The sequence below is a fragment of the Neolamprologus multifasciatus genome, chromosome 13 (assembly GCF_963576455.1).
Source record: "Neolamprologus multifasciatus chromosome 13, fNeoMul1.2, whole genome shotgun sequence".
Lineage (NCBI taxonomy): Eukaryota > Metazoa > Chordata > Actinopteri > Cichliformes > Cichlidae > Neolamprologus > Neolamprologus multifasciatus.
Genome location: NC_140451.1, coordinates 17,571,042 through 17,585,752, shown reverse-complemented (window position 1 = coordinate 17,585,752; position 14,711 = coordinate 17,571,042). Strand labels below are relative to the sequence as shown.

Sequence of the window (14,711 nt, the reverse complement as noted above, 5' to 3'; positions counted from 1 at the left end):
GTGCACAGCAGCTAAAAGATCTCCTTTGTTATAAAAATGTCAAAAGTAGATCTCAGGCTGCTAATGCAGGGAACTGCATACAGGGTGAGCCCTAGTTTGATACCAGTGGGAACTGGATTGTAGAGCAGTCTCTCTTCAGTAGTGGGACCCACATAGTTTTCCTTTCACGAGGGATCCACTCAGTCACCAGCTCCTCGGTATCAGAAAATGCTCCTATGTTCTTTTCCATCAGTTGCTTGGCCTCCACCTCCATGCCCCCCAACCCCAATCCTCCCCCAAAGAAGAGGATTCAGGCACTGGCTAGTACTCTTCATCAGTGGTGATGCAGTCAGCTTCTTTGGAGATTGTCCCTTCATCTTCTGGAGAGGAAGTTTCTTCATCTTGGGCAGATGTCTTTGCTTCAAGAGCAGATGACTGCATGCTGTCCTTGCTCTCTGACCAGATCATATAGACAGTGCTTGAAGCAGTGATGACTTTATTGCCATATTGCCTATGATCTGGAAGCTGTTAGGCTTATTTACAGCAGCAGCACTGTCTGCACCTGCATAAATCCAGGACACGTTTATAAACAGTGTTGTTGCAGTTTGAGCTGCAGCTGCAGGTTTGAACTCTGCAAAATGGCCTGTGATTGTTTTTTTTGTTTGTTTTTTTTAGAGTTAATATTTTGGGTATGGTCTCTTTTTATGAAAAATACAAGAGTAAAATTGCTTTTAACATGTGCTTCAAAGCTAAGTTCGACTGGGAACCTCGAAGCTCAATAGCCTGCATTGACAGAAATTCACTGCAGCCTATGTAATATTTGATGCGTCATTATTTATACCAGTCTATCTTGCAAATACATGTTTGTGCTGCAATATCATGCACAAACAAAAACTATTAGATCCTTAAGATCAAACCTATGTCCAAATTGTTTCATTATTTTGGTCCATTGGAGTGTGGTAAGCCATCAAAGGCCGCTACTAGAAACTAGGTATATTACATGTAATTGCTTGTTTGGCCAAAAATGGGTCAATGATGTAATTTGGTAATAAACATGAAAAACTACAATTTTCATGTGTTGAGTTTAGAATGAAAGCAATTTTACCTAAATTGCATGATATAGTACTGTCAATAACAAGGAATCAAAAAAGGTGGTTATAATGGGTTTCAATTGGCCAAAAATGGCCACGATAGAGCCAAGAGGAACAATTTGGTGTATAGTGTACACAGTGACTTGCAAAAGTATTTGCCCCCCCTTGAACTTTCTCACAAACATGAATCAATTTTAGGTATTACTTAGGTATTAATTTAGGTATTACTTTTCAGGTATTTATTTGTAAGAAATGTTTGGAATCATGTATGATTTTCTTTCCACTTCTCACGTGTACACCACTTTGTATTGGTCTTTCACGCGGAATTCCAATAAAATTGATTCATGTTTGTGGCTGTAATGTGACAAAATGTGGAAAAGTTCAAGGGGGCCGAATACTTTTGCAAGCCACTGTATTATTGACATTATTAAGGAGCTGATGTTGAAAATTAAAAAATCTGAAAAGAATACACACTTTTGGGAAGTTTCATTCCATTTGCATTAACAGAACAAAAAAAGAAAAGTGAAGTGGCCAGGATAGAGCCCAAAGAGTTAAGTAATATAATTGTCTTATTGAAAAATATGCATCAGAAGGTCAGAAAAGTGAACTATGAAGAGACCATTGTAGTCCACTGCAGATTACAACACAGCTCAGTTGCTGGTTTAAGTCCAGCGACATTGTACAAGCACAACATTGTTCTTCTCTTAAATCTGTTGTTTTATTTCTGTAACGTTCTGTAATATCTTACTCACTTAAGAAGCTGAGGACTGACAAAGGTTAACACATCCTGCAGAAGTTTGAAGCAGAAAGATTCAATCAGAATCCATTTAAAGGTCTTGTAAATGGTGGTAATCAGCCATGAATTGGGATAGTTCTCTTCCTCCTTATTGTCATTTTTCTTTTTTTCATCTTCTGTCTCCCCCCTTTCCTCCTAAAAGAACAGATCGTTCAAGCACAGTTGATGAGATTTATTCAGAAAAAAAACATAGTGATGTTGATTAGTGGTGTTGGTAAAATCCGTTTGGACTGTAGCTCAAGATTGTGTACATGTGAGTGGAAGTGATTTTCATTAAATGCTCTCACCATCATTAGTACATCCTAACTCACCCCTTTCTCCAGACCACTGGAAAGCCCATTTTGCTGTGGGTCTTCCTGGGCACTGTCTATGTTCTGAAACAATTTCTTTTTCATCTTGTTCTGGAAGCGGACCCTAGCTGCATCCAACTCAGGCTTCATGAAATGCTGGAAACGCTCATTGATGAAAGCAGTGCTATCACTCTCATTCAGATCCCACATGTCCTCCTGAACCAGAGGTTGTTTGTAGCCTTTTAAAACCATACTGTAAAAACAATGAGAACTTTGAAGACATGGAGCACATATGTAGGTGCTTGTTAAGATTCCGACTATAGTGACCTTAATGTTACCTGTTTAACCAGTTGAATGTTATTCTACTCAAAAATGCTGCACCTGCTTCAGGATTCTGTGGATAAAAACAAGGTTCAATCTATCTTATTTAATCTATGCTTATAAAACTTCACCCTCTGAAAACAAACAAACAAGACCAATAACAAATAAAGGGTACCTTTTTTATAAGGTCTTTGGCTTCTGGGGGGATATCAGCCACAGTAGAAAGAACTAATGAAATCAGTTCAAGCCCAAAAGAAATGTAGAAAAGGCTGAAACGTGGGACATCACGGACCTCGCCCTAAATACCAAAAATGAGAGAAAGAAATACTTTAAAGGGTCCCGAAGACACAAAAAACGGCGCGTTATGGAAAATATGGAGTCAGTCATATCAAGTAATTGCAACATGTCTGATTAAATCGACTATCTTTCTTCTACTTTAATCCAACTTGATCAAATGTCTTCACTCATACCAGTCTGAGAGCATCTCGTAGGAGGGTCTGGAAAGGAAAGATGTCACACACTACAAGGAGCAACCAGAAGAGGAAAATAGAGGCAGAGTCTATTGCTCCTTCCCGTCTTAATCCTTCATGGCAAAGCAGGACAAGGATCTAACAAAGAAGACACATCAGAACATAAAAACAAATCCTTTCAAATTTAAATAAATAAATATAAAGGCTCTATTTACCCATGTGACTGCAAATAAAACTGGATTTGCGTAATATACACCAGCAATTTTTGAAGATTGGTCACTGTTTGGACCAAAATCTTCTCCTAGTGTGACTCCCAGGTGTGCTATGGCCGTCAGGAACAACAGAGACACCACAAGCTGAGGAAAGAAAACACAGACCAGACATGAGAATAAATCATGTTATTCTATTAAAAAATTGCATTAACCTCCTAGGACCCGGTGTCCACATATGTGGACATCACATTTTGTTTTGTCTAGACCAAAATACTAAATTTTGCTCTGCAAGGGCCTGATATCCACCTACGAGGACATTATATTGCCACTGTTCTATCGAAATTTAAAACAAACGTCCTCATATGTGGATCTCATTTATCTTAGAAACAAAAATCAGGTAAAAAAAAAATAAAAATAAACAAAAATCTGGTAATTCTTTGTTTTTACATTCATCAGGTCCCAATCAGCCCAAATAGCAAAGAGAAATTAAAAATGCATGACATGAAAGAGTTCGGGTCTTAGGAAGTTCATGTACTGTTATTCCATATTTAATGCAAAAGATTCTATAATACCCTTAAAAACATACTTAAACTAGGTGAACTAAGCAAAACAGTGATTGAAATTCTCATTAGATTATTGACAATTTACTGTTTATTTTTGATTATATCAACTGTAAAATGGATTTTTATATGTATCTGAATATAAAGTTAATTGATTCACCTTTTTGTTGTATTGTAATTGCAATACTCTCACTCACAGTATAACAAGCTGGAACTGCACTATGTGAATGTACCTTGGGAAGACTGTCCGAATTTGACATTTGCCACATTTGGAGTAAAATACCAATGGAAGAGACAGTGGCAATACACAGGACAAAGCTGAAGAGAACTGAGTGTCACTGGACTGCTGCAAGGTTGGGGAGAGGAGACCACAGGAGGGGGAGGACATATGGAGGAACACTGTTGTTTTAATGTGGGAAATGAAATTGGGTTAAGGAGCCTGGAGAGAAAAACCAACTGCCTTGGAGTGTAGAATTGAGAAAGTGTCTGGAGCGCCGCAAAGAGGAGAGGTACACAAAAATGACAAAAATAAGTATAAATGCATTAATCCTACTAACACAGACACACATGCAATAAAGCTCATGAAGATCAGATAGTATTTTAAGCATGCCTTTCTGTTATTATCATCTTGTTTCCTGGGTGAGAGAGGCCTTTTTGTTGTGCTAAGCTAATAGGCAGAATGCTACCGGTATAGCTCTAAAGAAAGTAGCATCATAGGCAGTGTAGTCCGTGCTGCAGTGAGAATGGACTGCCATACACGTTATGTGTCTGTGAGCGAGGGAGGGAGAAAAAGGAAATGTACGAGCTGTCATTGAGCAAAAACGGGAGCTGGAAGCATGTAAATATAATAATAACCACTGCAGCCAAGAAGAGTGCCTGACGAGCCCAGTTGTAAGTAAGCTATTAAGACTCGACTGTACACCGTGTTCGTGTTTTCCTCCAAAAACAATAAGTTCCATTGGAGCAGCCTTTCAACGCCTCTCTCTGTCTCTCGCTAGCAAAGTTGACCCAGACAACAAAGTAAAACTAGTTTTTGGCTACGAGCCCGACACAGAACCCACCGTATTAGCCAGAGGTCCCTTTACTACGGTTTGGAGCCGCGGACCTTCAGTAACAGTAATAAATCACAGCAATAGTACATTCACGTAGTTGTAAACAGCATGATACTATATTAAGTAATTCTAAGTATTCAGAATACGTTACTCTCATTGAGTAACGTAACGGAATATGTTACAGAATACATTTTGGGACATGTATCCTGTAATCTGTAATGGAATACATTTTAAAAGTAACCTTCCCAACACTGTATATAAACTAGCAGACTATTATTATATTGGGGAAAGATGATTGAACTGAGTTGAACAGAATGCTGTAGAGAGCTTAAATAAGTAAGTGCCGACCCTAATAGATTATTGAGTTTCTTGTTCCTGATGTGTGGGGGATGTTTTACCATGGCACACACCTGGTTACATGGGAAGAGACTCACTATCTAATAGACAATTAATGTTGTGTGAAGTGTGTGGCTGGTGGATGAAAGTGTTTTGAAATTCTAAATTTAGAATTCTTCATTCTAAATTCTTATTTTTCCTTTTGAAATGATGTCATATTGCTGAAACTTAAGTATGCGGCACAAGAAGTTCTGCTATCAGCAGTAAACATGAGGGGACTGACTGGACTGACAGTGGGGACAAATGTCCTCAAGATTGCACTTACTCCACCCAGACAGTGGGGAAAAGGGTGGATGTATGTATGTATGTTTTTTTTTACAGGAGCAGGAAGATGACAGCGCCATACTAGGGTCGCATGAGCTTGTGGGCCATGCGGACTTAACTTTTCAGTTGCCAAATTCTGTGTGTACTTACCAGCAGTGTGTTATTCATGACATCATATTTACAATGCAAAGGTCACTGTGAGAAAGTGTGCAAACAGATGATGAAATGCACTGTGCTAACATCCATGTCACTTTTTCCACAGCAGACGGTTAATCATATGATTTAATCACATGATTTACAGCAGGACACACCACTGGATAATGTTTTTTTTAACATAGGGATACAGGCCTGGAGCAGATCTATTCCAGTGGAGAAGCCCTGGAATTTTTTTAAGAGATAATCCACATATCTTCTTGTGCTTCTCTAATTGTGTTAAATTGACACATGGCAAGGAACATATGGCAAAAGAAGGTTTCTGGGGTAGTTTTCATTTTAAAATTACAGGTGCAGTGTTACGGAAGGAAATCATCCAAAAGGCGCATCCAAAGGCTTCAAGAGGACCAGTGAGAAGTAGGGACCATTTCCAACACAGCTGACAACAAGAGTATTTAAACTAGTGGTGTGTGATAGTGCATATTTTGGTATCGATCCAATACCAAGTAAATAGGGGCCAATATCGCCAATACCGATATGGATACCGATACTGATATCGGTACTTTTAAATAAAGAAGGTCGATGCACCATTGAATTGCTAAATCTCGATTAATTTTCATGACCTTAAGTGTTCCCAGGACATAATTAGGACAAATTTTATAATTAAATAGAAAATGCTTATAGAAAATGAATATGATAAAAAAATTTTCTAGAAAAATCTTAAGTAAAAAGTGCAAACCAGTAAACAAATTAAAACAAACAAGTGCTGTTGAGAAACTATACAATTAAAATTCTCAATGACAACAACAACAAGAACTGGTAAAAATATAAATGATATGTAAACAACTTAACAAGACCCAATGCGTCTAAGTCACGTCATGTGACGGCGCAACATTTAAACACAAGAGGGGGAGCAATGTGTGTCTGGCTGTTTCGTCTTTGCCGAAACCACAGCATTGCAAATGAGAGTGGAACGTAAAGTAAAGAATCAATCTCACCACGCTAGTAACGATCCGATATCGATGCCGAATTGGTTTCGATGCTTGGATCGATCCGCCCACCACTCAGGGCTGTGCTGGGTTCGGGAGAGGCTCTGTCGGTCGTTTGCCCTGCGATGACTGCTCTCATCAAGCTTGGTTTTGTTGGTTTTTATTGAAGAATGTTAGCTACTGCTCACCGTTTGTCTGCAGGTTTTATTATAAATTTTGGTAGAGTCCCTTTCAAAACTAGTGTCACTGGATGGTACAGCCATTCCATTCAGGTTGGATAGATAGTCCAGCGCAAAGGCACAGTCTGTAAAATGAGTCATATATGTACTGATTGTGTATTTCATTGTGTAGCTGTTTTTCTGCATTTGTGCATTTGTGAACTAGCATGAAGTGTGGAAAGAGGGGAATGTTAATGCAATACTGAGAAACCTTTAGTGAAAACTAATCTTCCGTTAGGATGATTACAGTCCATAGGGGAAAAATGAACAGCAAAAAGCTTTTTCAGAGAACTTGGAGCTCATGAAAGCAGGTTAACAAATGATCTGACAAAGAACAAAGGAATTAGGTTATAAAAACCACACATAAGAATTAAGGGATGCAGAAATAGCTGGAGAAAAAGGCACAGCTTAAAAAGAAAGCAAAACTAATTGCAAGATACAGGAGACAAATGACTAACATAAAAAAACACAGGGAATGAGAAACAATAATTTGAATCGAGGAGACAAGAACAGACTGAAGAACACTGAATGAGCACATTGAGGAAACACTGAAGGAAAATGAAAAATTCTACAATCAGGACTATGCTAACTTTGTACTTTCCATATAGTTCAATGACTTTTTAGGATTTTCACCGAATTTCCTTAAAAAGCTCAGAGAGCTTATTCAAACTCACATTTTTACAATACCCTTTGACACCAACAAGTCTGTGACAGGAGAGCGATGGAACCGCCCACATATTAATGCTTTTAAACACACGCTTGGTTGCTGTACACATCTACACACACCAACAACAATATCCTTCAGGACCTTGTTTGCCCTTATAGGCAGGGGAGGCGTGACAAGCTAATGCAGCTCAGGTGTGTCAGCCTCCCCACAGCCATGCAACGAACCACGCCAGCTGCTTGTCCAGTGGCAACAGTGAAGCTGGTCTTCTCGACCGCACGGCAAGCGATGGTGGCGCACCACAGGCTTGGTCATGAGCCTGGGCTCACAGGCAGCTGGGCAGGCAGCTGACGCGCACAGGACCACATCAGGAGAGCAGGAACACTGCCCCTGCCAGGCACCAGCCGCTCTCACCCGAGGAGTGGGGCCAGATCCCAACAGTTTTGACCAATTGAAAGCACAAATTGATATATTTAAACTCGACAGTACTTAAAAAGTATTGAGATAAAAATAAAGTAAAATAACACTTTGGATAATAACAATGCAGACAGATATGAGACAAAATGGCGGATGTAGCAGGTGGTGGTGCAGACGTAGCTCCGACTTTCAAACGGTCACGATTAAAACCAGAGATATATAAAACAACTGATGGAAGGGTAATTGTAGAGGATGAACTACTTAATTTCCTTGCTGTAAAAATCAAAACTTTAAGTCAGGATGAAATTGTGTTGTTGGCCACGAACACATTTGAATCCGAGGGGATTGAAGCCTCCAAGAAAGTTTTGTTTGAGCTCTGCCCCTCTACCTTACAGCGGTGCGTCGGATATAAAGGACAGCATAAAGACGCCAACAATATTAAACTCTGTCTTAAAGTGCTGAATGAGTGTGGGGAGAATATCCCAAGATTTGTATCTCATCACCTGGATGATTTGCCGCCTGTTACATACTCCAGCATGGATGTGTGTTGTCTACTACGGCGAATGGACCAGCTGTGTGCTGAGGTGGGTGCTTTAAAACATGTAGTTAAACTACAGGCGGATGTCTGCGAGCAAGTCATGACCAATGCTGTGGAGGTCGACCACCATGTGACTGCTCTTGAGTGTCGGCCTGAGGTACCGGCTGAGCCTGTTACGCTGAATGCTCAGGGGTCGGGGACCGCTTCCTACTTTCCCCTGGGGAAACACGCAGAGGAGTGGTGGGGGAGTCGAAGTAAAGGCGGCCCGCGCGGAAGGCAGGAAGCCGGAGCTTTGGCTGCTTCAAGGACTGGGACAAGCACAGTGTCAGCGTTTTGTCCGGAGATGTTGCTATGTGGTCAAGATCGGGCTCCGACGACAGCCTCAGGTCGTAATATGGAAACTACAGCAACAACGGAGGATCCCGTTGAGACAGTGCTTTCTACATGCTCCCCACAATGGAGTAAAGTTGTGAAAAATGGCAAGCCTCGTCACAAGCTGGAGAAGGTTAATTCGGGTTCAGGAATGCATGCTGTTACCACTGGACACAATAAGAGGCCTGAACCTGTATCGATTATTGGCACTGGAGCTGTGAGTACAATCAGAACTGTGAAAACTAAATTGGTGAGCGTGTTTGCCACTAAATTTGCCCTGGATGTAGATGCAGAAACTCTTGCTCTGTACTTGAGAGAGAAACTCAAAAGAGATGTGACCTGTCAAAAAATTGCTGGTAAACGTAGCAGGTTCGGCTCTTTCAAGGTTACTGCTGAATGTAATGATGTGGGTGAAATGTACAATCCTGAACTCTGGCCTGAAGGGGCTCTGGTCCGGCGTTTTTATGAACCTCGTAAGCCCGGTACGGTGGTGCCAAGCTCAGGGGATCCAGCAGGGGAGATAACTGCGCCTTTTGGTACCAACATATCAACATGAAGATGTCTATTAGGATATTATCTTACAACTGTCGTGGTCTACGTTTGGGACAGAGTGCAGGGGACAAAGCTCGACGGATTGTAGTGGACAGTCTGCTTGCAGAATGTGACATTTTATGCTTGCAGGAGACATGGTTGTCCAAACAGGACCTGGGAAAACTTAACTGTCTAAATGCAAGTTTTTTGGGAGTGGGGGAATCAACAACTGATCTCAGCACAGCTATAGTCAGAGGCAGAATACCTGGAGGGGTTGCTGTGCTCTGGGATAAAAAAATAGACCCTGTGATAAAGCCCATTAGACTGGATGTAGACTGGTGTATTGGTATACAATATACACAGAACAATAGTAGTTTTATCATTCTTAATATTTATACTCCCTATGAATCTTGTCAAAATGAGCAAGAATACCTCAGTAGGCTGGCTTTTATTAATGCATTTATTCAAGACAACGATACTTACAGCATATATGTTTTGGGTGATTTTAATGCTGATCTCACATACAGCAGTTCTCGGTTTGCTAACCACTTAACTCACTTTTGTCAAGTTAATAATCTTATCTTGTCTACCAAAGTGTTACTGCCTGCAGACAGCTATACATACATAAGTGAAGCCTGGCATAGTACATCATGGCTGGACCACTGTATCTGTACAGCTGATGGACATGCAGCTTTAGCAAACATGACTATTAGGTATGAGGTAACTGTGTCAGATCATATACCTTTTGGTTTTACTGTGAATGTGGAACAAATGCCAGCAACAACTGGGAATAATATTACTAATATTGCTACCAGCGTAAAATTAGACTGGTCAGCATGTAGTGAAGATGATTTCTTAGCTTATCATAGTAATACCGATATACATCTGAACAACATTTCTTTGCCCAAAGAAGCTATTTTGTGCAAGGATGTCAACTGTAAGAATGCTGTGCATAAACATTTACTCTGCTCCATGTATGATGATATAGTGACTGCTCTGTATGAAAGTGGTACACTGCTTGATAAACAATATAAGCATAAGAAACCTAACATCAGACCTGGCTGGAAAGAACATGTATCCATGTACCATGATGAAGCTCGCATAGCTTATAAATGTTGGGCCAAGGCTGGTAGACCTAAACAAGGCCCAGAATTTGAACAGAAAAAATGTGCGAATGCCAGATATAAGTACACTGTTCGCTTTATAACTAAAAATGAGCAAATGCTGAGAGCAGATTCTTTGGCCAGGAAAATGCTGTGTAATAATATGGCAGATTTTTGGAAAGAGGTGAAAGCTCTTAATAACTGTAAACCATCTCTACCATCAACTGTTGAAGGTGTTTCTGGGGCAGATAACATTGCAGCATTACGGAGACAGCATTACAGTGCGTTGTTTAACTGTATAAAAAGTGATCCATATGAGGACAATCTTGACATGAGTAATGACACAATAAGTGTCAGGACACATGAAGTATATGAAGCCATTCATAGGTTGTCTGATAATAAAGCTTCTGGTTTGGATCACATCACTGCAGAACATTTAAAACATGCTAGTTTAAGGCTAGCTCCTTTTTTAGCACTCTGTTTCACTGGGCTTATGATTCATGGCATATTACCAGACTCAATGCTGTGTATTTTACTGGTACCAGTTATGAAGGACAAAGCTGCAAAAGTGAGCTGTTTGGATAATTACAGGCCAATTGCACTAGCCAGTATTTTATCTAAGGTGTTAGAAAGAATCTTGTTTGACAGAGTTAGTGTGTTCATCTCTTCTCTGGATAATCAGTTTGGCTTCAAACCAAAGCACGGCACTGACATGTGCATATATGCACTCAAGGAAATAGTCAGTTTGTATAGGGCTAAAAATTCATCTGTCCTCATGTGTTTCATTGATGCCTCTAAGGCTTTTGATCGAGTGAACCACAGAAAACTTTTTGATAAATTGAAGACACGGGGAGTTCCTCAATACATCGTGAGGATTCTCTCTTACTGGTACGCTCATCAGAACATGCAGGTTAAATGGGGAAGCAGTATTTCTGCCCCCTTTGGTGTCAGCAATGGTGTCAGACAGGGTGGGATTTTGTCTCCAATTTTATTTAATTTATATGTTGATGATTTGTCCATACAGCTGAGAGCCTGTAACACTGGGTGTATATTAGGTAAAACATTGATAAATCATCTTATGTATGCAGATGACCTGGTTGTTTTTAGTCCAAGCAGTGCTGGATTACAGGATCTTCTTAATGTCTGTACTGAATATGGTGTGCAATATGACATTGAGTACAATGCTGCTAAAAGTGCTGTTTTGATATGTAGAACCAAGCAGGATAAACAGCTAAATTTCCCTTTGTTTAAACTGGCACACAAAACTCTTGAAGTTCATAAAAAGGTGAAATACCTCGGTCACTTTATTACTGAGCAAATGAATGATGATGATGACATGTACAGACAACGATGCAAGCTCTATGTGCAGGCAAATACTATTGCACGCAAATTCAGCTTTTGTTCACTTCCAGTTAAAGTGGCTTTGTTTAAAGCGTATTGCACACCGCTATATACTGCCCCCTTGTGGTCATCCTACAAACAATGTAGCATGCTGAAGCTGCATGTTGCATATAATGATGCGATGAGAATCCTTTGTAGGATACCTAGAAGGGGTAGTGCCAGCCAGATGTTTGTAGCTGTGGGTGTTTGGACTTTTAAAGCACTTTTAAGAAAGTTAATGTTCAATTTTAGAGAACGACTGGATGGTTCGAGTAACAGTATAATTTTAGCACTTACAGATCCGACAGTGAGTGGTTCCCGTTACTCATCCAGTCTGAGAAAGCACTGGTTAAAGTGTTTGTGTATTTATTGATTTATTTTAAGTAATTGTGTTTTATGTATATTATGGTTTTATATTTTTACAAATGCTTTATATACTTATTTATATACTTATATATATTTAATGGTTTATACCTTGTGTTGGGGGGGGGGGGTGTTTCTGTCTTGTTTTTATGGACATGAAGTCTGCCAATAAAGATTGAATTGAATTGAATTGAATATCATTCTCTGTAATGTTAAGGGAAGGTCAGTCTCTTTCAGGAAGTTGGTTACAGCTAACTGCTTGCAGACAGTGTTTTTCTGAATGAAAGAGATCCATGTACATGCTTATGGCTTGAACTGCTTGAGGCAATAAATGATTAGAAACTCAGACTACATCCTTCTTTTACTCAACAAAACAAATGCTTCCATCAAAACACAACAAATATGTTAACTGACAACAAATCCATGTGAAAGTACAGAAACTAGTTTTAATGTCATTTTGTCATCTTATACTGTGATTTTATTGTAATTTGATTCATATTTTATGTATTTAAAAATAACAGAAATTCTGTTTTTCCTGTAAATTCTGTACAACTTTACAGTCAGCCATATTTTTTTTTACAGTATACGGTTAAACTTTTGAAACTAGAAGACAGCTACCTAAGCTACGAACTGAAACAACAATTTTTTATGAAGATAAGAAAGATTAGACAGTATTTCTTACCTGTTTGCAGATGTAGAGCTTGGACAATTGTTTTGTGTTTACATTTGCACTCTGACAGAGAGCCAGCAGGTGCCATGGGACACAGAGCCACAGGAAACAAAGGGGGATCCAGACAAGAACTGTCTGTTCCACACATAGTGGAAGGTCTGGGTCTGGTCGCTTCAGATATGAAGCATTCTGAAGGACACAAACACACATGCATAACAAAGTCCTGCTGCCCTTCTAAGGCAACCAGAAAGTGCAACTGATTAACTCCCTGAAACCAGAAACTCTGAAACCAGAACGTTAATCATCTCCTTTTCTGCATATTTGGAAGATGCCTTTCATAGTTGCTGTGACAAATACAAACCATGACCTTCTTGTTTGTCTAATCTGTGTTGAACAGACTGACACAATAACATGAACAGCTTTTTACCCTTTTTACACTTGCCTTAAAGCTTTTATGTCTCCAAAGTATAGAAAAAAAGATCTTCAAAAAAAAAGCACCACAAACTTCAATACCAACTTCAACATCAACATGTCCCTGACATGGTATTATGAGGTGCTATTATGTCTGTTTGCTGTCATTCTCAACATACCTTCCAATTTACTTTGTATGTTACTAGTCTTATATGTTTGTTTGAATTAATTCTTCAGTCTTTCTGCTTGTTTAACTCACCCAAAAAATGGACCCACAGTACTCCTCCAGAGCTGCCGCACACATGCTTTACAGTGATAGCTTCAGTCAACCTCAGCTGACCAGACAAGCCGACGCCTCTCACCCTCTGCCCCACTACTGCCGCGTTTTACTCAAATACTGCTGCTTTCTCCTCTGTCCACCCACAGTTCACTGACAATTGTAGGATGTGGCTGTAAGGGACTTTGATCCGTGACTTTTTTTAAGCAGAAAAAAAAGTTGCTTATTCCCTCTACAGAGAAACAACATTAATTCAACAGAGAGGTGCTGGATTAGTGAAGAGAATACAAGATTTGAATCTGTGCCTGGTTTCTACAAAAAGTACACTACAGGCTACAGTGTGGTCATTAGATCCCTTTTCCTGTTATTTTCTACATAAATATTTTAAAACAGTAAGGTTTTGAAAAGAACTCTAGTTCCACTTTGTCATAAGTACACATACAGTTGTGGTGAAAAACATACATAAACTCATCATTGATATGAATGTCATTGTAATTTTTCAAAAAAAAAAAAAAACCCACCACAAACTTCAATACCAACTTCAACATCAACATGTCCCTGATATGGTATTATGAGGCGCTATTATGTCTGTTTGCTGTCATTCTCAACATACCTTCCAGACAAATTACTTTGTATGTTACTAGTCTGATATGTTTGTTTGAATTTTCCTTAATTCTTCAGTCTCGTAAGTCTCAGTTATGTAAGACTTTTCCCCTAACACACTTTTTACTTTTTGGCTTTTAATGATTTCTTTGAAGTCATCGTTTTCCAGGATGGAATGATTGTACAGCACACATACTGAGTACATGTCTACTAATATTTGGTCAAACGTTCCTTTGTAAGTTACACCTCCGGATGACATTTTTGGTTGCTGTCAACAAGATTCTGGAGTAATTATGGCTGGATATTTGACCAATCTTCTGGACAGAATTGGTAGAGTTCAAATCTGTGAGTTTCCTAGCATAGACCCAGTTTTTAAGTGTAATCCACAAATTTTCAGTAAGGTTGAGGTTAGGGTTGGGAAGACCTTTCCCGAAGCCTAAAATTAGCCTGTTTTATCCATTCCAAAGCCAATTTTAATAGATGGATGTAAATGGATGCAGAGGCCTAATCAGTATTAATTGATTTCATTATTTGATTTTTTTAGTTCCTGGATATTTCATACAGATGTTTGTGGGAACCTGATCTTACACA

At 39.4% G+C, this 14,711-nt stretch overlaps 1 protein-coding gene across 3 annotated transcripts in view; it reads right to left on the bottom strand.

Moving 5' to 3' along the window:
- Positions 1 to 13,724, bottom strand: part of LOC146505363 (ATP-binding cassette sub-family C member 2-like) — a 35,807-nt gene extending 22,083 nt beyond the window's left edge. For 2 of the 3 annotated variants that reach the window (XR_014877421.1, XM_085181758.1), the window contains exons 1-8: positions 13,500 to 13,724; positions 12,842 to 13,018; positions 3,163 to 3,303; positions 2,948 to 3,085; positions 2,653 to 2,775; positions 2,495 to 2,550; positions 2,178 to 2,409; positions 1,823 to 2,001 (exon numbers count right to left, since the gene is read on the bottom strand). Coding sequence is in view for 2 of the 3 variants with exons in the window: in XM_085181758.1 (XP_085037884.1) it covers positions 1,823 to 2,001; positions 2,178 to 2,409; positions 2,495 to 2,550; positions 2,653 to 2,775; positions 2,948 to 3,085; positions 3,163 to 3,303; positions 12,842 to 13,018; positions 13,500 to 13,544 (1,091 nt within the window). In the remaining variant the exon portion in view is untranslated. The remainder of the gene's footprint in view (positions 1 to 1,822; positions 2,002 to 2,177; positions 2,410 to 2,494; positions 2,551 to 2,652; positions 2,776 to 2,947; positions 3,086 to 3,162; positions 3,304 to 12,841; positions 13,019 to 13,499) is intronic. The other variant, XM_085181757.1, reaches the window with a different exon arrangement.
- Positions 13,725 to 14,711: the final 987 nt, after the last annotated feature.